This window comes from Larus michahellis, chromosome 2 (assembly GCF_964199755.1).
Source record: "Larus michahellis chromosome 2, bLarMic1.1, whole genome shotgun sequence".
Classification (NCBI taxonomy): domain Eukaryota; kingdom Metazoa; phylum Chordata; class Aves; order Charadriiformes; family Laridae; genus Larus; species Larus michahellis.
The window spans coordinates 74,711,978-74,736,027 of record NC_133897.1 but is presented as its reverse complement, the minus strand read 5'-3'; the positions used below and the strand labels follow the sequence as shown (position 1 = coordinate 74,736,027).

The 24,050-nt window shown below is 42.9% G+C and overlaps 1 protein-coding gene across 8 annotated transcripts in view; it reads left to right on the top strand.

Annotated features, from left to right (window-relative positions):
- The window catches only part of SYCP2L (synaptonemal complex protein 2 like), a 30,687-nt gene extending 8,076 nt beyond the window's left edge, over window positions 1–22,611 (top strand). For 2 of the 8 annotated variants that reach the window (XM_074575962.1, XM_074575959.1), the window contains exons 13-35: window positions 102–194; window positions 288–348; window positions 794–942; window positions 1,784–1,844; window positions 4,183–4,301; window positions 4,754–4,829; window positions 4,990–5,035; window positions 5,657–5,711; window positions 6,668–6,732; window positions 8,340–8,388; window positions 9,500–9,555; window positions 10,169–10,223; window positions 10,755–10,911; window positions 12,002–12,051; window positions 13,151–13,247; window positions 13,668–13,759; window positions 13,930–13,993; window positions 16,592–16,716; window positions 18,600–18,694; window positions 20,161–20,260; window positions 20,340–20,398; window positions 20,847–20,946; window positions 22,199–22,521. In XM_074575962.1, coding sequence (XP_074432063.1) covers window positions 102–194; window positions 288–348; window positions 794–942; window positions 1,784–1,844; window positions 4,183–4,301; window positions 4,754–4,829; window positions 4,990–5,035; window positions 5,657–5,711; window positions 6,668–6,732; window positions 8,340–8,388; window positions 9,500–9,555; window positions 10,169–10,223; window positions 10,755–10,911; window positions 12,002–12,051; window positions 13,151–13,247; window positions 13,668–13,759; window positions 13,930–13,993; window positions 16,592–16,716; window positions 18,600–18,694; window positions 20,161–20,260; window positions 20,340–20,398; window positions 20,847–20,946; window positions 22,199–22,258 — 1,884 coding nt within the window. In that variant the 3' untranslated portion in view covers window positions 22,259–22,521. Of the gene's footprint in view, window positions 1–101; window positions 195–287; window positions 349–793; window positions 943–1,783; window positions 1,845–4,182; window positions 4,302–4,753; window positions 4,830–4,989; window positions 5,036–5,656; window positions 5,712–6,667; window positions 6,733–8,339; window positions 8,389–9,499; window positions 9,556–10,168; window positions 10,224–10,754; window positions 10,912–12,001; window positions 12,052–13,150; window positions 13,248–13,667; window positions 13,760–13,929; window positions 13,994–16,591; window positions 16,717–18,599; window positions 18,695–20,160; window positions 20,261–20,339; window positions 20,399–20,846; window positions 20,947–22,198 lie in introns of all 8 variants that reach the window. The other 6 variants (XM_074575961.1, XM_074575960.1, XM_074575964.1 and 3 more) reach the window with 6 other exon arrangements.
- The last annotated feature ends 1,439 nt before the right edge of the window (window positions 22,612–24,050 follow it).

Below are 24,050 nucleotides of genomic sequence, written 5' to 3'. Positions count from 1 at the left end.
GGGCAACTTCTTCCCATTTTGTCGTCTTGAAGAAAACTGAGAATAAGACAGCAGTTGTGTGGTTTTCTGGGAATGGCAGCACTGCTGTTGTGCTTCTGCAGATGAAGAAGCCATCAGACGAGAAGCTGGAGGAGTTCTGGATTGACTTCAATACTGGTACCCAGAGTGTGACTTTCTATGTGGACAGTAATGAGGTAATAGCAAAGCCCAAGTGGCCTTGGGCTAGCTACCAAATGCAGTGGGTCGCTTGCTTAGTCCTTCTGATGTGGTGGTTTTGGTTTTCGAAGGGTGCTCTTTGGGAGTCTGTGAGGCTGTCGAAAGAAGCAGTCAGCAGTTACAGCCTGAAGGGTAAGGTTTTCCAACCGGTGTTATTCTCTGTTTGGCTGTGGGCTCACAAGACAGAGGGAGCCAACCTAAAATCTCACCATCACTGGAGAGAGTTCCTGTATCTCGCCCTCTCCCTGTTGCGCGCTTCAGTGGTCACCTTGCACCAGCTCTGCGTGTTGGACTGTCTGTGGGTCCATAACCTACTTGCTTGAGTTGAGGGGTCAGTTTATAGATGTGTTAGGGAACAGCATAATCATCTAGATCCGGTGAGAAAGAAATGAGTGAACAGAGTAACTGGAAATGTGTGGGCAAGATATAAAAGAAACTGTTTTAAAGAAAAAAAAAACAAAAACAAAAACCAAACACCAACCCAACAACAAAACAAATGGCCCCACTTTTTGGTTTTTGGGGTGATAGAATGAATGTCTTGCTCTAAAACGACTTAACTGCTTTTTTTTTTACACAGAGGAGGATGGGCAAAATATTGTTAAAATTTACATGAAGATTCCTGCTATTCTTAACAAAACAGAAGCAACAAAAATCAAAATATCTTTCAGTGCAAAGTTTGAAATCTTCAGTGTAGTTAGAAAAGTCCTGGGAGACGAAAAAATGATGGTAAGCTCTTAGTACGAGTTCTTCTTTTCTAAACTATATTACTTGATATACATTGGGCAAAACCACTCAGGTTTGTTTTTTGTTTGGGTGGCTTTTTTTTCATGTCTGTTTATCATATATCTGTCATCCCCTTGAGGATTTGTGACTCTCTGTATAGATGTTCTTATTTTTGGCCTGGAAGAGAGATTAAAGATGTTCAGGGGACTCAGACTTAGGGTTTAGAAGCTGGAAGGTTAAACTGGTTTGTTAATCAATTCAGTGTGATACAATTATTTTTGCTGCGTTTCTGAAGCAGGAAAATAAAGCCTATAGCATTTAATTTCATAACTTGAAGTATATACATTCTCTTATATTAGCTCAAAGCGTTACATTGCACCGGATGAGCAAATTGTGACACAAGAACCTAGAGAAGAGAAACAGAATGCTGCAAGACACAAATCTTTGATTTTATATATGGTACTTCTAGATTAAAAGTAGAGTACTTTTAAAACCTCAAGTTTTTAATAAGCTAATGTAAAAACAAAAACCACGGGGGGTGATTTTTTTTTAAAATGTTAATATGGCTAATTTTTTATACTTGCGATTCATCCACACAACGTGATTGGCATTTGCAGAAAGTCTTCCATGACAGTAAATAGCCATAGTAGAGCGGCTGTCATTTATCCTTGCAGGAGCCGAGACATTTCCAAATGGTCAACTCCACTATCATCCAGTGATTTGACGATGAATTGTTGCTGGTGATAAACAACTGTTAGTTATGTTATTAAGTAGCTGACTTCGCTAGATAAAGATTTTACTGTTTTTAAGGTCACTTTCACATGAGATTAACTCACACCAACAGATAAATTTGACTGAAGAGGAGTCTGTCCATGCTGGGAAGCAAACCAGGCAGAATGAAGCAGGTGATTTTTTTAAATTATTATTTTATGAAGTTTAAATTGTTCAGTTTTGAAATGAGTATCTTCACTTGCAGTCCACAGCTTGCAGTTAACCACATGAAAAAAAAAACCAAACCAAAAAATGGTGCAACCCCCAAGCTCAATCTTCTACTGTTCGTATCTGCTGAGCTTGGTAACTGGTGTTTTTGGTGGACACTGGGTCTCTCTAGCTCAGGGAGTGAGGATGGGGCACCATGGCCATGTGCTGTGGGGCTTGCATAGGCAGAGGAACGGCTCGTGGAGGCCGGATCCATGCACCAGCAGGTAGCCTGGCATGGCACATCTCAGCTGGTGGCAGACCTCTGACATGCAAAGAGAGTGCAGTAGGGTTTCTCCACCTGCAGCTGCAGTGCAGTGGGATGCACATATCCATCCTCTCTTGCTTGCCCCATGCGTGGTTCCTGGTTTGGCTGTGCTGTGCGGGTGCCTGTGCGAGATTCCCCTCAGGAGGGGATCGTGGTGTCTGTGTGCCCGTGGGTGCACAGGTCCCCCGATGGACCAGCGCTTGCACTTTGGCACTTGATGTGTTCTCTGTGCAGCGGGTGTGTGTGGTGGGGCAGCCTGCAGGGCTTCCTGCAGGGAGGCCACTTCTGTTTCTTTCCAGCAACAAGACATGATAGAGAATGGTGCGCTCTGGTCCCATTAGCCCACGCAGAGCAGATGATGCCCTGGAGGCGCTGGGGGCTGTTGTGGAAGTGCAGCCAGGGGAGCAGAAACACTCACCTGCAATCCCTGTTTGTAGAGGGATGAGCAGTAGCTCAGGTCCTCTCTGCAGGAGGTGACCTGCTGCTGTATGCAGGGGCATTGTGAGTGCTGCTGTAAATACCCTGTGTTGCAGGGCTGTCTCTGTGTGCCCCAACTACAAATGTACATGTGTGCCTTACAGTAGGAAAGGCTCTTAGCTGGACCTGGAATAGCCGTTACTTCCTTCTCCTCACCAGCCCACAGCCAATGATTTGTATTTCTTTGAGTTGGGAATGTTGAATTTTCTGTGATCAATAGTGTCACTTTCCATGCTGCCAGTGAACGTCTGCAGGATGTTTCCTCCCAGGAACACTGGTCTGAGTTTAATTTTGTTCCAAATACGATAGATGTTGAGGGAACGCAGAGCCTGAAGTAAAGGCATGATGCTTGGGTGCCTGCCCAAAAGGAAGGTCCAAGGCCAGCACTTGTCCAAGGGGAAGAGAAAGTAGCTCCTTCCTTTCCCTCTACCCTGCTCTGAAGTTCTTCTGCAAATCTCCACCAAGGCTGTGATCCATAGTTTGAGGAAAAAGCTGCTTTCAGCACAAAAGCAAGAGGCATGCATGATCAAAATTGGTATTAATCAGGAAATGTTTCTCAGCTCAATTTCAGTATCAATTTGGGAGATGGCTTTTTTCTGTATAGTTGTCTGAAGACTGGGATATGTCCTTGCTACCAAATTGGCTGTTCTTCAGTTTTTAAAGTGATTATTTTTTGTGTGGATTATTCCTTGGTGTAACTCGCTTAAGGGATCCTTCCAAGTCTTTTAAGACAATGAACTCACAGCTTTCTTTCTACTGCTACAACCCATCATCTCAGAAAGTGAATCAGAAGCTTGAAGAGCTCTTAGGTTAGGTAGCGTTCTTTATGTGCTTATGTTAAAAGCAAATTTTTATTTTTCTCTTAGTTACTGTGCATTTCAGATTCCTCCAGGTGAATAGGCAAAAGGGATACTTGCAGCTCTAGATGTCTGAGACAGTAAGTTCTTCGGTAGTCCTTCCTATTTTCCTTGGGTTACAACCCAAAATGAGCTAGAACGGAAATCCCAGATTCTGGAGGTGCAGGTGAGGGAGAAGCTCCTTCATCAGTGTCCACCATGAAGCACTCAGAGGTACAAGGTGGGCACTACTACTTGAAGCAATCAAGGAGTAGAAAGGGCAGAGTAGTGAAACAACTTTTGCAGTTGTCTGGTGGAGATTCAATGGAGGGAAACAGAGATGGTGGAAGATCCTGCTGGTCTGTTCCTTTAGCCAGACACAAAGGGTTGCTCTATGTCTTCAAGAGCTAAGAGTGAAGGTAGCAATAAGATGATAAACTTATTCATATAGTACGAGGGGCTTAAAAGGAGTAGGCTCAAGATGATATTTATTTAGTATTGCAATTCTGCACTAGGTAATTTGGAGATGTTTGATGTTTTTGTTCTATTAAACAAGATCTTGAGGTGTTTGTGCCTTATAAGTTGTATTGTTATGCTTTTATACACATGTGTAAGAATGGAAAGGAAATGCGTGTGTGTGTTCAGTAACTGCAACAAAGTTCTCGCCCTGTTGCTGTCCTGCAGTGGTACCCGAGTCCACTAATCCAGAGGGCGGGAAAGATCCTTCGAACTCTGAAAACATGGACTCTATATCAGACAGCTTAACCTCTCAGCAGAGCCAACAGTTAACAGGCACCGTACCAGTAAGTGTTTGGTGTATGGTGAAACAGTCCATGTGCCCTTTTTCCCCCTCCTCTAGTCTGCTTTTTTTATTAGGTGTCGTTAAAACCTTCTTTCAAAGAAAACTAGTCTGTACCCAGGTATGGCAATGTTTTCAAACTCCATCTTATATTGGTGAGAAGTCACACAAACACCTGCCTCCAGAGCTGCAATTTTGTCAAAACTGCTTTAAAAAGAAATAAATTTTGCTCCCTCTTATTAGGGGATGGTGAGATGCTTTTAGTGAGAAGCTCGTAGTATTGCTTTTATATGCAACCTAAAATGTTTTTTTTATGTGTGGTTAATGATGAACCTGTCATCCAGCTGTTGCCACAGGCTAGCACTGAAAATCTCTGCTCTGCTCCCCCTCCCCCAAACCCCCGCTTCTTTATTGGTCTTATGCATGCTCTGTTCATGGTTTCATGTCTCCGAGCAGAAAATGGTTAATTCTGGTGTCGCCATGATTACAGTGAGCCAGCAGACTGATGTGGAAGATGCTAACCAAGGCTCAGGTCAGGCATGGCTCCCTTCAGTTCCTTAAGTCTGACCCAGTTGTGTGTCACCCAGGTGACATGGTGAAGGCTCTGCTTTTGTGGGCCTTACAGCAAAAGCAGATAAAGCATTTAATAGTAGCTCCAGAGGGTGAAGCTGTAGTTTCCTTGCCTCCTTCAGCAAAAAAGACCAAAACTCTGTCTCCAAGGATGAAAACTAAGCCTAGGTGAGTGTCTCACAGACAAAAAGTTGCAAGGCATGTTTTTTCTGGTTTTGTTTTTTGTTTTCCCTCCCCTGGGTTTTAATGCATGTGATCTTGAGGTTTATTCCATCAATTATTAAATTGAAAACAAAGATTCTATTTTGCCACCGGCTGGTTGTCCAGAGTTAGAGCACTTCGGTGTTGCAGGATGGTGATGTTGGGTTACTGGCTTGGTGGCTACTTTGGTGTGACCTGTTAAACCAAATACAAGATGAGCATACAGCTGTATTGCGGAATTTAACTTCAGCTGTGTAACCGGAGCTCACCAGATATGTAGCTGTTCATAATGAGGATGATGACTTTTGTGAAAGATCATGTGAATTTGAGTTCACCTTGGCATTAGTAATACCTTTTTTCAGAGCTTTGCAGGACAGCATTTCTTAGAGTTTACGAGCTGGCCTTCTGTAGAACTACTGATTAGCTGTCTTCCCTATACACCTTTTAAATCACTGCTTTGATACTAATTGGTGCAAGTGTTTTTTTCTAGTGTTTTTTTCCTCTTAGTACTTCGCAAACTGACTCTTTGGGCTTTAAATGAACAGCCCCTCAGCACTGCATTCCCCTCATGTGTCCTCTTGTCCCCAGTGAGAAGCCCCTGGAAGAAGAACCCATGGAGGAATTGACCTCCGTGACACCAAAGGTATGTTTGCCTTGGGGCCCACCTGAATGAAGAGACATAGGGCAGGGAAGAGGTGCTCTGGTGGAGTTGCAGAAGAAAACTGGGATGCATTGATGCCCTCCTGCCCTTGAGTAGTGTCCTAAGCCCATGTAGTGTCATTTGTACCTGATGTAACATGCCATTCAGCACCAGGAGCAAGCTGCAGAGGGTAATGGCTGCTGGCCTCAGCCTAGTGTGGCCCAGCCATGTAATTCAAGCTCAGCTGAGTTCATTCAGTATATACCTCCTGGCGGTGGTGTGCTATGCTTATGTCCAGGAACATATGTGGGCAACCAGCCTGGCCCTTTGTGGGACAAACTCGCATGTCACAGTCTTGGGCATGGTCTGCAAGGGCAAAGGTTTGGTTTCTGAAGGGAAGTGAGTCTTGGAAGTCTACAGACATATTTATGCAGTTTTGTATCTGAACTCTAATGATCCTCCCGCACTAGATTTGTCTCTGTACTCCTGGCATAGGAGCTTGCAACCTGGATAAATTAACAATGAGTAACTGAGAGCCACCTGCAGTTGTGTTTCTTCAGACAACTTGCGCACTTGGAAATTTCTTTTGATATGTCTAGGTATAAAAAAAATAATCTATGCTCTACATGAGAGAAACTAAATTTCCAAAGCAATAACTTTCATTTAGAGGAAGAAATCACATTTTAGACTTGTTCCTGGGTTTACACTTCCATGGACTACGTTTAGATTCAAAGCTTATGAACTCCTCCTTTCTGTATCCTCACCTTCCTAGTTTTTAGTTTCAGGACTCCAGTATTTTCTGGTAGGAAAAAACTGCAGGAAACTGAGATGGATGGCTGTTGCAATAGGGGTGAATGATGTTTCCTGGCACTCCTTATGTCTGCTTTTAGCAGGCTCTGGGATAAGAATGTGACTTTGCATATTGTAGTTTTAGATCCTGCAACTCTCTTTCTTTTCAGAAGAATGTTACCTGGGAAAAGAAAAACAGAAAAACAAGTTTGGCTAAGCAGAGGACTGAAGGCAGGTATGACACACAAGCCCCGTATCTATGCAGGGTCTCATGTACCTGGTGATTTTAGAGCATTTCTAGCACTAATGGAGGGAAGGAGTGCCCGCAGGCTGGATCATCTGAACAGAACAGACAGCTAAACAAGCAGGAGGCTATGAAGGGTTGTAATGTCCCAATAGGAATCTTTGGGTCCCCAAGACAATAAAGACTTCAGAAACTAATGCTAGGCTGCCAAAAAAATGCCCTCACCTCTGTGATGCTGTGTCAGGTTGGCTTTTCCATTTTTTCCTCACCCAACTGTAATCCTGCCTGTCCTCCAGTGAGTTGGGTTCTGAGTGGCAGCTTCTTTCACAAATACCTAAGCTTTTTCAGATATTGTCCCAGTTCTTTGGCATCGTGCGTCCTAGAGTTGCAGGACTGTCTCTTTCTCAGTTTGTCCCCTTCCCTCACACCCATACCTGAACGGTCTGCTCATATTCAAAGCTAGTGGCACTGCCCGCAGAAGCACTCGAGTTTGAAGACCATATGCTGTCTGTGGCACTAGAAGTTTTGTCTTGTTGCACCCTCCTCCTGTGCTTTCTGCCAGCAAAGTGTTGTCCGCGAGTTAATGCCTGCTGCTGGGCAAGAGAGTAAATGAATTGTACGTGAGGATCCCTGCTGCCATTCTGGCTGCTCCAGGGCTTCCTTGGGTGTCCTGCTTAAGTCTACTGGCTCTTAGCTTAAAAAAACAAGTGTTCAGAAGTTTTGGGGTTTTTTTTTATCGCTTGGAGATAAGAATTGGAAAACGTGATGCAGGACTTCATCATTACTACGAGTTCTGTGTTTTAAGACCAAATAGCTTGATGCAGCAAATAACTGTAAACAGGACTGGCACTGTAGAAGTTCGAGATGGAGAAGGTTTTAGTTCAGTCGTTCTGCTCCCTCTAGTGTTTTACGTGAGAATGACCATGTCTTTCCTTCCGGAAGCTTTAACGAGAAGAGCTTAGTTCTTTAGTCTTCTATCCTTTTGCTTATAAGAAGGGAAGGGTGTACTGTATGTGGAGAGCTAATTGTAGGATTTTTTTAAATAGCTGCGATTTGGAGAAAGAAATAAAAGTACACTTCATCTTAATTGTTGAAAGGCATGGAAAAAAATCTACATGCATACAGAGAAGGGATTAGGGAACAAACATTAAGTACTAGAATGTTCAAAAGGGAATTAAATGGATTTTTTTCCCCTTTTAAGTACTTCTGAAATTTTATCTTTAAATTCATTCATGACTTCTTCCTACCACATACTATTAGTGACATGTGGAAAAAAAAAAATCCCTCCACTATATAAACATGGATAGGCTAACCTGTTTGTATCTTCTTCATATTTCTCTTAAAATTAAAAATCTGTAATTGAAAGAAATAAAGTGTGAGAATTAAATAAGACGATAATGGAGGCTAAGAAGGAAAGGAACAAGTATTTCTTAGAAGCTGAGTAAATCGCATTTTTAAGCATATAAAGTATTTGACTGTTTATAACAGACTTCATAAGAGAGTGGGGGAAAAAGTTATTCCCCCCATATTCTCAATGAAGTTCTATAGGGTAACTGTTCATGATAGCATGTCACTGCCATGTATACGTTGTCTTGCAGGAAGGACTTCTATGACTTTGAAAACTCAGATTCTGCAAGTCATGAAAAGGTAAAGTCACGGCAGAAGCTGTTAGGAGATACACTAAGGTCCCCAGCTTAGCAGCTGACAGAGCGGTAACTTGAAGCGGGGGATATCTCAGGAGTGAGGATGGACATGCTGTTCTAGCAAAACAGGCAAATGGGAATCTGAGGTTCTCTTTTTTCAGTATTGTGCTATGCATGGAAATATCTTTTTTTTTTTTTTGGGGGTGGGGAGAATGCTCATCACTACTTGAATTTTGTGGTGAGTAATGTATGATAAAACCAACTGCAACAAATTTGAGCTGTTGGTTGAGTGAGGCCAAGGGATATCTTTGCAACTGAAGGCCAACCTCTGTTTGCATCTTACTGAATTTTGAAAGCAGATTGCTGAGCATCCTTTGCTTTGCGCTCCTAGGCTAAACCAGAAGAGACTGAAATCTGTGTTGAGCCACACTTTGCATGTTGGGAATCCCTGGTTAAAGCTAGTCCTCACAAAACTTATGTTGGAAATTCTGCTTGACTTATATTTGCAGACTGTTAGGAAAATTGAATAAAAATGAGTGGCTCTGCCTGCTTTGAAACTTTGACCAGTTTGGGTTTCCCCAGGAAGCTGAAAACTTGCTCCTGGTGGCTTCCATCAAGATGGCTTCACCGTACAAACACTGCTGCCTGTTAATTCAGAGGCGATAGGTGCTCACTGGGACACCCCAAATTTCGGTTATAAACTGGACACCGACCAATCCTCGCTACTGCCACTGGGTGTCAGCATAAAACCCTGCTTCATGGTACCCTGCCCTATGTCCTAGCAGCCCTGTCCAAAGGTTGTACAGGTACTGTATGCTGCTACTAGTGGTATTATTGCTTAAAATGACGCTTCTTATGACGTTATTGCTTAAAATGAGTGTTAGTCATAAAGCAAGGAAAAGAGGAAGTAATTCTATTTAAGAAGACAGATGTTGGCCTGTTATAATTTATGGCACTTCCAATGAACAAATCCCACTCCATTAAAAAGTTGGATTTTCATGCTGGACTTGTAATCCATTCATCCTCTAGCCCTTCTGAGTTCTGATACATTTTAATTTTGTAGATTATTTCATGGGGTAATTGGACTTTAAGACAAATGCCTGCTTCTCTTTTAGGTTGCTGAAGCCAAAGGAAAGATTCTTGGCCAAAAAGTTTCTTCTCAAAATCAGAGGTACAGGATTATACATGTACCATTTATGAACCTTTTGTTCCATGATAGAAGAGTTCATTGCTTTAGTTAGGCTGTTTTAAGTTGGGATCAAAAAGGTTGTGAGATGTTTCTAGTAAAATAGTTCCTTGCTTAGCTGCCACGGTATCTGTGTATGTTGTCAATACTAATATTTAAAATAGTACCTGAGAATATAAAAGTTACTGGAGAGAATAATAACTCCTGTCCACTTTGACAGTAATAAGACTTTAACTCTTAAACATCCTCCTCCCCTGATCATATACCTAAATTACTGATTAAATTTTTGAAAAATGCTTAAACCCTCTGCCTCGCCTTGGCCACTTCCAGTTATAGCAAGCTCCCAGGGACTTGCCCCTCTAAGGATGTAGCCTGTTTTTTTTCTTTTAAAAGGAATCTTCTAGGTATCCCTGGATTGCTACTTTCAGAAACGAACCAAAGAAGAAAAACTTGGCTAAAGACTGTGCATTAACAGTTTGGTTCTCCTGCTGATCTCTATAGGAACCCTCCTGCCATTGCTATTTGGCTGTGCTCCTTCTGCACTGCACTATCGCAGTGTCTGCTAGTCTAACTTGGGTCTTTGTGGGTTACTTGGCAGGAGTTATGAAACAGGAAACAAGAATGAGGAATCAAACATGCTCAAGAGAAGTCTGGTAGGTTGTGGGTGTTTTGATGGCTGCCTGTATCCGCCTGTACGAATTGGCTGAAGTTTAAGGCGTACCCAGCCCAGAGGTGGAGGAACGTGAGGCTGGTAGCCTCAAAACGGCCTGCTTGTTGCTGCTGAAAGCAGTGCTCAGGGTGTGCCAGGACTGACAGACCCATGAGTGAATGTCTGTGTTCGTTGTTTTTTTTTTTTTCCCCCCTCACTGTGCTGTTGGCTGCAGTTCAGGCATGCCAAGGCTTTCCTCCTTGTGAGAGCTCTCTTATCTCGATGCAGGAGGCAGGGGGAAGGTGAGGTTGGAGGATGCTGTAGACCCCATGTTGGCAAAGGGCAAGCATGTGTCTCTTGGTATTTTTATACTGCTGTTTTCGACAGATTTCACAGCTTAAAATATTTTAGGTCTTGCACTGTGGGGAGTAAGAAATGGAATAATTTGGGAGTAAATGAGGGGGAATGGCTGGGGGCCTTCTGGGTAGACAGAGGGAGCTGACTGCACAGGACTCACTCTTAATCGTGTCTTTAGTCCAGTTACAGGAAGCATCTTTTCTCTGAAAGCAACAATGAAAACACAAGTACTGGTCAGAGTGAAAAAAGCTGGATCCTTGACCCTCAGAAACGGTCATTGCCAAAATCTCTTGACTATACCCGAAAAAGACCCAGGGTGAGAAGTAAATTGAAAGGTGAGCTTGGCCCCCCGTTGAGCACGATGTACTGCACTGCAGATAAGGAAGTGGCTGATGATGATTTGAGAAGGAGGATTCAGCTGAGTCCTGATCCAAGTAGGAGAGAGCAGGCTTGAGGCTGGCAGTACAGGGTGCCCTGTGGAGGAGGTGCCTTGTGCACCCTTGTGCTCAAAGAACCGGGCTCCTGTCTCTTTCCCTTCAGTGAACGTACTGGAGTTCAAACATCTAGGTGGAAATTTGGCACCTAAATGTCTGTGTGGGTGCAGCCCTTTGTAATGGGGCTGAAGAGCTCGTGGGTGCTGACCTGATGGCTGCATTAGTGCTTTTGAATGCAAGGAGAGAAGGATCTCTCTGGAGCTGTCATACCTCCTCCCTACAACTTTCCACTCTTCATTTCACATGTCAGTTGTATTTCTGGTGAATAAAACTTGAGAAACCACACAGTTTGCAGAGCATGGCACCCTGCTCCCCTGTTTATACATTGACAGGCCAATTGTCCTCGGAGTGATTTGCAAAATCAGATGTGATAATCTCTAATAATAGCGTCCTCTGCTCAGGCTTGACCAACAGCAGACCTCCCCTGTGGCCATGCTCCATGGCTTCTGGGATCTCCAAATTCAAACTAAATTGCCCAGAAAGAGCTGGAATCTCTCTGTCTCTCTCATGGAGGATGAGCCTTGCTCAGGTAGCTGGTGGCTTCTGTAGGGATGAAAAAGCAAAAGAAAGCTGAGGGAGAAATTATGCTTTGTACTGTGTTTCCGTGGAAGTTGTTGTTCTCACTGCAGTGCCAACCCGTGCACCCCAGCTGGGGTTTGGGGACCACTGGACAAACTGCTCAGCTTGCTTCCTTTTTTTGACAACTGCTCTGGATGCAGTGAGTCGTGTACATTTGCACCATCATTTAGAAGCTTTGTTAGAAAGGGGCTTTGAAGCTTAATGCAAGTGTTGTGAAGTTTTCCTCTTGTAAATGCTTAGAAAATCAAACTCGAAGCTGAGCCAGCTGCGATACAAACCTTATTACAAACCCTTATCTGGGTAAGCCACACAGTTATATTGTCAGTAACCAGGTAAACTTTTCTCCTTGCAGTGCTTCCAATGTCTTCCGCAAGTAGCGGCAGTGACTACGAGACAAAGAAGGTAAGGAGCTGTCAAGCTTAGGTGTCTCGGATTTAAAACACGACGTACGCAAAACATGTACAAATGAGTAGGAATTAAACAAACTGGTGTTATCTTTCTTATCAAATGTTCTGATGGACAAATTTGCCTAGTAAGTGTTGCTGAGTCTGTGTTGGTGTACTAGAGGCTGGGGAAACAAGGAGGTCTTAGGAAAACACAGGAAACTTAACAGAAACAGCTGTGTGTGAGCCCTAAGCAAGTTGTTCTAAAACTATAATATTTACCTGTGATAGATGGAAAATTGGGCAGGAATTGGCATGCTTGGTGTGACATCTGCCTTGGATGACGTGGGTGTCACTCCAACAGGAATGAATTTGCCTCTAGGGCTATGCTGATAGCTACAGCTGCCTATCCAAATACCTGCAGAAATCCCAACTGAGTTGTACCAGACTGTGTCTCCCTATTCTATTCTGCCAGCCGGTGCCTTGGAAAAGTTCATTTTCTTCTCTGTGTTTTTCGGGCAATTTCCAGGGCTTTTATTCCAAGTCCTGTGCTCGTGCTGAGTCCTGTTTCATGCACTGTCCTGCTCCACTTTCAACTACAGCTCTGGGAAAACTAACCATGGGTTATTCTAATAGGAGAATTGGTGGACAAGACATACATCAGGCAAAATAAAATACAGTTTAGCAATGCCAGACTTTTCCAATGCCCAGCTGTTAAGTGCTGTATATCAAATGTTTTGGAAAGGTCCCCACATAAATACAGAAAATTTGGGAAAAAAACTCTCCACAACTGATAGTTGCATTGAAAGCTTTTATTTTCCCCCAAATCTTTTCTCTTATTTTTTTGACTAAAATGCTTTGATTCTGCTATGAGAACTTCATCCACTATGCAACTATAATGGCTAAAGGGAGAACTTCTGTGTGCATTGAACATCAGGGCACAGATCTCCCTCAGTGTTGGAGAGAGCTATCAGTATGTTATGCATATTTCAAGTGTATCTCTGCTCTTAGTGTGTTTAACCAACCAAACAAAGTGTCCCTCCCCAAAATCAACTCAACCCCCTACTTCTGTATTAATGTTTAAATAAATTACATGCTTAGACTTGATTTTGTTTTAGCAGGAAACATCAAGGCAAAGAGCTCAAAAGGAGACGCTTAGGAAAAAAAGCAAATCCAGCTCCAAGGGAGACAACTTACCTACAGTGGATCTTGCTGGTATTTCTTTTTTAATCTTCTTCAATGTATTAGAAAAGTTGTCTTGATATGTGTGCGGGTGTGTTTGCTGTTTTTAAAATTTTGCCTTTTTCCTTCACATTTTCTTCATAAGCATTCTGCTTTGTGATATTTCTTGTAATGGCTATGGCGGCTGGATATTGTTTGTAGATAGTCTCTTGAGCAGGGAGAACATTAGCTGGGGCTAATGAGAGGTGAAGAAATGAACTTAATTGACAGCCAGAAATAAAACAATCTTTGGACTGAGTTTGAGCCTCTGTCTGTTTCCTGTGTGAAGAGATAAAGGAGCAGGTGGTGGATTCTTCTGGTTTTTTTTCTTATATATGTCATAAAATTGAGCTTTCTAGTCAATACAGGATTCAACCTCTATTGCTTGTGTCATTTGGCTGATCTCTCATGCAGATGAAACGCTCTCAGAGGAGCTCAAAGGGGGACCGCTATCACTTGATGCATCTGCCAAGGGCTATTCTAGTGATGAGGAGAAGGCCACGCAGGTGCAGTACATGGCGCTTAAACTCCTTCTAATCTGCTGTTAGTCATCTAAAAACTGTCATCTAAAAACGGTGCATTGTGTTGCTTTGCTTCCTGTAACTAGGGAAACCCCTGACAGCTTGTCTGCAGTGCAGGGTGGTACCTTCTTACTGTGTTTTCCTTCTCTCCTTAGAAGTTTCTTGATGCATCTGGCAAATTGTCAGGAGAAGAAGAAAGTTTTAAGCGGAAGGACTCAGGTTTGTTAGTCTTGATAACATGGAAGAGCTGTTTGAAAAGTAGAAGGGGGTGTCGACAGAGTTCTAATTTTTCTTTCAAAGACAAGTAGGCACTGAGATTTTTGATATTTGAAGGATACTTTTTTTGCACAAGAAATATCTTCCATTCCTCTGTTTTGTATACCATGACAGGCTATGGCAAGATGCTTTTTGTATACGTTCCTGAGTTTATCACTAACTCTTAAATCCTATCCTTGGATCACAGGGGAACTACTAGGATAGCTATTAAGAGCTGGGGATTTACAAACCCGGTGACCCAAAATAAAATATATGAAATAAGTAAAACAAGAAGCTTGAAAACTAATTTTTAATGATGTGAAAGTGCAGTGCAACTTCTTTTTTAAAAAAATAAGCATCTCTGAAAGCTGTTGACTTTCTTTATACCTAAGAATATAGACGCTCAGACCATGATTATAAGCATTTGGTAAATGATGACTTGTATTACTGCTGCGGCTTTTTTAATGTAAGTGGTATTTTGGACCTTTCTTTAATGAAGCAGAACTTGCACAAGCTAATTCAAAGCTGTTGCATAGTCTCTTTGGTGATTGGAAACAGCTGAAATTCAAGAAAGTTGAGCAGCAATGGGCCTTCTTCATCCTACTATTCCCCACGCTGATGTAGTTAAGGCTGTCTTACAGGTATTGTGACTATGAACCAAGTCACTGAAGCTTTGGTCTTGAACAAAAACATCCGCTTTCTCATGAACTGACAGTTCTGTATTCCCAATATGTCTCTTACCTGTCCAGCACTTGTAGGATAAGGTTTCACTGCACCAACACATCTGCTTAATTTTGGGGGAAGGTAAGTGCTGAGGACTTAATTTTCATCACTGTTTACTGTACAGTCTTACAGTTGGAGAGAAATTGATACCATGCAAAGGTGTAAGTAGGGTTATATTCAGAAATTTCAGATGTGGTCTGTGACTGCATTTGAACTCTTGCTCTGTGAACTCTAAATCTGCTTCAGTGTGCTCCTCATGGTCTGACCGTCCCCCTTGTCCTGGGCTCCACCACCTTCCTGCTTTCTGCCCTATGGAGACTCCAGAGAGGTGGTTGGTCAAACAAACACCTCACTGAGCTCAGGAATGTGGATAGTGAGACAAAGGGAGGATGCTTTTTTGCAAGTTTTCCTTAAAATACAGGCTGCAGCCTCCCTTACCAAGGGTTTTCTTGGGTTAAAAGCAATTGTATAGCAACTCTAGTGAAGATGCAGAAAAGAAGGCTGTTATGGGCATGAATAGTTTTCCTCCCTCTTCTGTTTTTATGTGTGTCTTCTTTTTTTTTTTTTTAAGGAGCAGCTGAAATTAACTTAGGAACAAATGGGCATAGATTGTGAGCTCGGGCTGGGAAAGAGAATGGGAAGCAGCTGGACAAGAGGGTGTTTTTTTATGCTTAGAGAAGTGGGCCAAGAAAAGAAATTGTCTTTAAGATGGAGATACGGTAGCTTTCCAGTTATCTGCATAGCATTATGCAGTCTAGTTGTTGGCTTTTGTGAGTGAAGAGACTTGCTGGTGAAGTCTTATCCTGTTCTGTAAGTGTGATGTCAGACCCTACAATGAAGTTGCTTGCTTTTCTGCAGTATTGGTAATCCCAGTGGTGGTTTCTGCTTGAGTAGTTGGTAGGTACTGCCATGTACCTCATGCAAAAGAACAGGTCTTTTCTGAAACATTTTCTAGTCTCTTTCTAGGTATATTAAGGGGCACTGACATTAAAAAGCCTAAATTTTCCAGTTGGGAAACAAGTCATTTGACGTCTGACACTTTCTATGTACGAAAGAAACTTTTTGATTCAGTAGAGAATGAAGCAGATATCCAAACAGGTAAAGTCAGGCTAGCAATTAAGGTTAAGCGTTTAAATGCTTTCAGCTTTTCTTTTTTTGATGGTAGAAATCATAGTCACATGGAAGCTTGAAGAGAGGTATCTGTAGGGAGGATATCTTCTCCAAAAGTCAAAATGGAGCAGAGGGCATGTATTGCGACACTGCCATTGGATACCACGTATGTAGAGTAAGGAACTTTGGGTTCCCTAACCCACAATCCACTTGGAAAGCTGCTCAATGATGTCTGCACTTTCTCGTCTTTCTGTATAGTGTTTTTCCAGAGCTATTAAAAAAAAAACACACAAAACTGAAAAAACCATGCATAATGAACAAACTAACTGCAAACACTGCTAATTCTGAACAGAAGAGAGGGTTAGGCTTTCCGTGCAATGAACAAGTAGAAGACAGTGAAACAGTGGCCTGACTTTTTTGGGGGGTTGTTGGTTTTGTGTTTTTTTTTTTTTTTTTTCCTCCCCTTATGCCGTGCTTTTGCCTCATTATCTGTAAATATGTTGCTCTTTGTGTTTGATTAGTATTGTGCCTCTTCTTCCATGCTGCTTTCTAACATGACTTTCTTGATGCATTTTGGGGCAGTTTCTGTCCTGGAAGAGCAAGACTCAAATTCCAGCTCTATAACAAACGTTGTTGTTCACATGAATGATGAACCCTTCAATAGCAGGAGGGTTTATATTCCAACAAGCCCTCCAGCATGGTACTAACTGGGCATACACTTTCTTCTAGGTCAGAAAATGGATGATAGTGTGACTGATGCGTTTTTTTCCAAGATGCTGCATGAAGACTTCAGTGATTCAGGGGTGATTACTGCATTTGAAAGCTTTATCAGCCAACTAAAGAAGTTGCTCTGGGTAATGCACACTCTCTTAATGTGTGTGCCATGTGTGGTGTTTTCTCATGAAAACACATGAAATTACCTTCTTATGACCAGGGGAACTGGTGTTAAATATCCCTTCAATATTTTGTGGCCCAGAGCAGGGTTTTGGCTGCAGTGTCTGTTAGCCTGGAGCTCTTAGAAATATTCTGCAGTACCTGTATACTCTGAGAAGTGTTACAGGAAAGGTGGAAAAGAAATTTTCATTAGCTTTTTCCTTTTTTGTCTTATAGATATGCTGGAACATCAGATTTGGTTAGGCATTTCAAATACTTTCCTCAGAGGGAAGGGATCAAAGCTTTTTGAAAGGTAACCCTTTCAAAAGTGACAGTGTACCTACACTGGAGCTGTGGGTCATTGCCCTTATGGGCACATATCAAAAATGCAGAAACTCCCTTTTGGACCACAGAGCAGTTTCACTGCAATGTAAGACAATGCAACTTACTCGTAATGAAAATCAGAAAGCAATACAGGCTACAGCTATTGACTAGAACGTGTGTAGATCCATAAGGACATGCTTGTATCTTTGAGATTAATGGTATGTGGAGGTGTTGGTTGCACAATTGGTGGTATATGAGCTGTGTATTCTTGGTTCACTCAACTATATAGACATACTTGAGATGCAGTGCAAAAAACCAACCGCTACTGTTGATTTAGCTATAAAAAGGTGAGCATTAAACCAAGTTTAATATGAGAAGACAGTATCTGACCCATCACAAAATCCCATGTTTAAAAGCTCTGAACAAACGAGATGTGTCAGAGCCAACTTATACTGGATCAGCACTTTGTATCATGCAACCATGACCCTTTTTTCTTTGAGCTGGTGCTAGGTGCTCACACTAAACTTTTTGTCACTAAGTCCTTGAATCAAGGCTGGAGGTGGTTGCATTTGCAAATCAGTTATGATTAAAATGCACACAGTTTGCATTAATGCTGATCTAAATTAGTGCTAACAAAGACCTGTTTTTGTGCAGTTGTTAAGTGTGTTGCAGTATGGATGATGCACACTTCTTTGCTAGCTGGATAATGTGACCCTGACCTGAAGTCGCATGGGTTACATAGAGGTTTGTTGGTGTAATTAGCGTGGGTGAACGAAGTCAGTTCATATTTGCAGTATCCTGCCTACATGTCATAGAATCATAGAATCATTTAGGTTGGAAAAGACCCTTGGGATCATCGAGTCCAACCATCAGCTCCACTCTACAAAGTTCTCCCCTACACCATATCCCTTAACACCACATCTAAACGAGTCTTAAACACATTCAGGGATGGTGACTCCACCACCTCCCTGGGCAGCCTATTCCAGTGTCTAACCACTCTTTCCGTGAAGAATTTTTTCCTAATGTCCAGTCTAAACCTACCCTGCTGCAGCTTGAACCCATTCCCTCTTGTTCTATCGCTAATTACCTGTGAGAAGAGACCAGCACCAAGCTCTCTACAATGTCCTTTCAAGTAGTTGTAGAGAGTGATGAGGTCTCCCCTCAGCCTCCTCTTCCTCAAACTAAACAGTCCCAGCTCCTTCAATCGCTCCTTATAAGATTTATTCTCCAGGCACTTCACCAGCTTTGTTGCCCTTCTCTGCACTTGCTCCAGCACCTCGATATCTCTCTCAAATTGAGGTGCCCAGAACTGGACACAATACTCAAGGTGTGGCCTCACCAGTACTGAGTACAGGGGGACAATCAACTCCCTACTTCTACTGGTCATCTTGCTTCAGCTTAAATTTAGTTAAGATGGTTTCCACTAAGCTAAATGGCAGCCAGTGGAGGGATTTGTATTCCAGGGAAGGGTTTTGCAAACTAGAATTCTAGGTTTTGGCTTGGGCCATTGCTTATCCCTAATGGTGCATCCTGTGTCTAGTCCCGGTACAAAAGGATGGAGACCAGCGCACAGAACACCCTGAGGACTTCGGAGAAGAATGTGTCCACCTTGCTGAACCAGATACATGAGTGCAGGTAAGTTGTCTGCTGCTGGCTGAAAACAGCATCAGCTTTATGTAAATTTTGGTTGATATGAAAAAGAATGCCTCTTTGTAAGCAAACCTGACAGTAAGATACTGCGCTTACTATGGTTTGTAAGGCAAAATAGCGTGTGTCTCTCCTGCTTTTCTGTAAGAGTTTTAGAAGCATGGCTCCTGTGACTTATCCTGCTTTTCCTGTTAAGGAGAGAGGGGATGTATTAATTAAGGCAAAACAAGCTTGAGTTAAGAGCAGTTGATGAAGCAATCCTTAGACTGTCTTCTGATTGCTATTGGTGTTCACAAATCTGTTTAAAAACCCTCTTATTACACTTAGGAACTTCTGTTTCTACATGTTTTAAGGAAGAAGCCAGACTCTGATTTACTTAATGAAGTGGGGGAGAAGAAAAGTAAGGGGTCTGTTACAGACACTTTTCTGTAGTTTGTTTTGATGTACACAAAATAAGTGCCAGTTAGTGGACTTTACAGCTACTCGCCAGATGGGCCTTTAAGAAGGTCCTTTTGCCTTACAAGTTGTCCAATTTCTCAGATAGGAGATAGATAAAAAAGTCAATTATAACAGTTATGGATTTGTTATAAGCGAAATACAAGCGCAGCCTACAGCCTAAGATATGAGTAAGTCTATCAGGCCTTTCTATCTACTACACTTTTAGTTTGCAGGATTTAGATCAAACATAGTATGAAATAATAGCCTTTAAAATGCAAAATACCTGGTATCAATAGGATATCTATGAGCAGAATTTGCTTGTCGTTAAGGTACATGCTGAAGTTTGTGTTCCAAAAACAAAAAAACAAAACCAGGGAATGTTTTGGGGTGGAAGATAAGAGTTTTGATGGTACTGAGCTGCTGCTATGCTTTGATGTTATTAACTAAGTAACCCGGGGCCAACCAGAGCCGCAGGACAGCGGGGATAGAGCTGTGCCAAGTCTGTCCTACCCCAGAAGGATAGTTTCTAAAGTCACCATCAGATGATGGCTTGGCATCCCACTGCCAGGGGAAAGGTGGCAAACAAGCGAATAGAAATCACTGGCGTCCTGTGGCAATGCTGTATATGTATATCAAACCTATGGTAGGAAAACCCAATCGGAGGTTATTTGTGCCAAGATGCTCTCTCAGCTTGGGAAATCTCTGCTGAAATCCCTGGAGGCTGGGCGAGTATGCAGGGCAAGTATTGCAGTGGGAATCCCGTTTTATGCTCTGTCCTGGGCATCCGTTACTGGCTAGTTTTTAAGACAAGCTATCTAGTTAAACTCGTGCTCAGTTTGACCTGGTACAGCTAGTCATGTGCTCTGTAACATACCTGAGAACAAAACTGCCTCATGTAGTTCAGCAAGGACGTTTGCTTCTGCCTAAAGGCAGGTTTGGTGCTGAAGGGATTGTCATCTGCCTTGTGCTACTCCACATTAAACTGTCAAACTTGTTCCTGTTCTCCCCATCACTAGGCTGAGTAAGCTAGAGACCTTTCAGAAGATTGTTGTTGAAGAGCTTGCCAGCCTTGAGAAGGAAATTCAAATCTTAGCAAACATGGAGAAGGATGTAGTGGTATGTATGACTTCTTCTGTGCCAGCCCATGAGGTACCCCTTCCCAAGTAATGGGGGTTTTCTTTGGGGCTCTTTTTAGGACTTCTGGAATGAGCAGTTACTCAAACTGAGTTCTTTCTGCAACCAGCAAAAGGAAAGGTATGTCTTTACCAGCTGTCCTGCATGCTCACAATTCCTCTGGTGGTCAGAGGGCACTAGTTAGGCTCGTGGTACCCTTGCTGGTATACAGGGAAGTATTCTGAAGTCAGCATGTTATCTCCACTTGGTGTCCATTGATGGAGCCTTTGCAGCCATGTGAGGGTTTTGAATTGGGACTAGGGTGCAATGAAGGCCTCTCTGCATGGGAAGCTGTGTAAGACAGGCACATACCTCGAGAAACCTGTACCAGGATTTGGAACAAGAAGTACCCTCTGGTCATCTCTGTATCTACAGGTCAGAGGTGGTAGGAGGCGGCAATCATTTCCTATATAAAAAATACTGTTTGTACAAATGCTGGGCAAAAAGCTGCAAAAGGGGCAATCTTGATGTTCACTTTTATTGGTAAATGTCTGTTCAAGTTTCATCAGTAAGTACTAACATTTCACAGGCAAACTAGCCAAGCTCACTTTCCTTCCAGAATTCAGTCTGTTGACTCAGCCCTGGGTGAAACAGCAAAGAGTTTTGCCACCACTATCCGGAACACAACGGTATGTGCAGTACACGAGCAGCTCTGCACGGGTGGTGGACTCTGGACTGTGGCCTGACTGATAAGTGGTGGAAGTGAAAAGATGAAACTGAGGTCCTGGGGAGGGGAAAGCTTTGGTTAGCTGATCTATGGGGCTGGTTCCTTACGGGACCCACAATCCTAATGCGTGAAAAGCATTGAGAAAGCAGTGCTTGCCCTGCTAGGGACTAGGGAAAGTGGTGAAGAAGCACTTGCCTAAGGGAGAAGTTAAGAACAAGGATTATCAGGTGGTGATGCATCTCCTGGGTTAATAGCTCAGGGATTCCTTCATCCAGAGGCTGGCTTCTGTGTTGCTAGTGATCCTTAATGCAGTTCTCTTCTGTCATTTTGTCCCGCTTGCCCTTCAAGTTGTGCATCCGTGACATCCTGTGGCTAGGATCTCTGCAGCCTAACAGCACCCTGTATGCTTTCTCTCATCTGCTTTTTGGGTCTGACATCTAGCCTTGATGCCTCCAAGTTTGCTTTCTAAATACCAAATGTATTCATTTGCCTTTGATCCCAGTTAAATATTCTGTTGAAGTTCTTAAACTCTTCAGAGTCTAATCACTAACTTATGCCCTTGTTTTAATTAGTAGGTTAAGCTGAATACTCTGTTAACTTTGATACAATGCTTAGTTTCCATCTTGTCCACCCCATCACATGGGCATGTATATTTGCTACTGCTGCTGTTCCAGCTTTTATGCTCAGACCCGAACGCTTTGGGGGTTTGGCATTCCTGTAACAAGACTGTGGGATTACTGTGATGTGTGCGATGCTCTGTGCCTGCACTGCACAGAGCTGAAGAAAGCTCCCTGTGTCGAAGCCGTGTCTGTGGTCACCACAGTAGACTGGGCCTGGGATTTTAGAAAAGACGCTGAAAACCGAGGGCTTGTTTCCCTTAGTTGTTAAATTTCATATTCTGAGCCTTTCCGGAGGGAAAAGTTTCCATGATGAGCACTGAGCTGCTCGGGGACACAGGCCTTTCACTTACCAGAGGTGCTCCTGGTGAAGGACGGACACCTTTAAAGAGGGACAGGGCTGAGGAAAGAGCAATTGTATCATGGGAGCTCCTCGTCCTGCAGCGTCTAGTTCTAGGCTGGGTTCCAGGCTTGAGAATTAAAAGCTGAATCTAAACGTGCTTCTAGGATCTCTACAGTTTCTTTTCTTATGCAATATAAGTGTTTTTATAAGCTTTTGAAATGTTATTCATTATCTTTTTTTTTCTTTCCCTGCAGTATGAACAGTCAATGAAGAAGACAGTAGAGAACAACGTGTTCATTGTTCCTTCTGACTAGCAAACCCCTGAATTCATTACTGCTCTTAATATTTGAGCACCTTATACAGTGTAGAGAAGATGATCCTGTGAAGGATGTTAAGCTATTTTAAATGGGAAGAAAAAAAGGGAAGCAAAATAACATTGATTTTGAGGCTTTTTTTGCTTAGGAAAGAATATACACTGAGTAGTCCAGTTTTGACCCCTGTGTGTTGATAACATCAAGTTTTTCTGATGAAATAGAAAACGAACTAAATATGATTTAGCCACCAAACTGATGCATATACTGGCTTTCTTTTGAGTATTCTGCTAATACCTTTGTCAAATGTAAAAGCGTTTAATGACTGATTCTAAGTAAACTATTGTTTGCATAGGCTAAAAGTCTCCTCATTTCTTTTGACTTGATGCACTGTGCATGCCTATGTTAAGGTACTCTAGAGTTCTGTGTACCCTGCATGGGGCATGTTAAGGGTAGCCTTTCTCGTGTGCATCCAGCACTGTGGGAACCTCTGGCTTGAAACCAGAGCCACTCAATACTGGGTATTGGCCGGATGCCTGATGGCATACTGGAGACTGTGGAGGGCACGAAACTTTGGAGCATTGCAGAGAAAACGGCAAGTGAAGCTGGAGAAATGATTTTTAAAACCAGTGACTACTGATTTCTGCGAGAGTTTAAAGTACAGTGAACAATGTTGAGATTAAGTAAACTAGCATCAAAGGTCTCTTGAAAGCAAGTAGCAGAATAAACCATGCTATTTAGTGCTGTCTTCTGCTTCGACAGAGTTCCCTAATCTCAGTTGCCCTTCACAAGCTGCCTTTAATGCTGTGGCAGACTTTGCACGTGCTAGTGCATCTTAATGAATTTGTGGGAACATGGCATGTTTCCAAGCTCTGTGTTTCTATCTACTTATCTCATAAAACCAACCTCAGACTGTTGCGTGGGTTGGAGTGGAGGGAATCATTCCCTGCACGCAATGTACCTTCATGACAAAAACCCACTTCTGGCAGGGTTTGTTTCACCACTGAATGTCTTTCGGGGAGGGGGCTGAAACCATTCCTTCTCAAGAAGATCATGCAGGGTAGTGCCAGTGCAGACAACAGTGAGAAGCTGCTGTTGCCATCACTTCATCGTTGTCTGGAGATTATGCGTATTCCTTTAGTTTAAGTAGTCCTGACTGGAGTTGGCATGAGTCAGGACACCACCTTTATCCCTGTCAAGGGCAGTGGTTGAATCTTTCCTTCTGGGCTGGTTTAAAAGAAAAAAACCTCTCCATTTCTGCCCTTCCCGAAGCTCCAGATGCACAAGTCTGCTGTCTCCTATTCACAATGTGAAGGGCTGAAGCTGTGCTTTTGCATCCAGTATGTTGCACTTATTCCTTTGAGGGCTGGCCCTGGTGACCTGACTAAGGTGCCATCTTCCTGCTGCTCTTCAGTGTCTTCCCAGCTGCTGTTTGAACCCAGTCTCTCAAAGCACTCAGCCAAAGTGGCTGTGTCTTTTGGGAGATGAAGCTGTAACCCCTGTGAACAGCTCTGCTTGTGCCTGGTAAAGCTGTTTAGTTTTGCAGCCTGGTAACAGAGTTTTCGGCATGCTTTGTGTCCCGCTGGTATGCTGTGGTTGCACCAGCAGTGTCACTAACCAAAACAGGCTTTAAGATACCAGCCTTGAGGGATCTGAGCATCTCTTCCTATTGCCTGGCTGTAGCAGGTGCAAAACAGAAAACCATTTGGGGCTTTTACTACCTGAGTAGTAATGCAAGGTCCTGGGCCTAGGAGTGTGGTAAGGGCTTGAACTGCCCTGTTGCTTGTTATCGTAA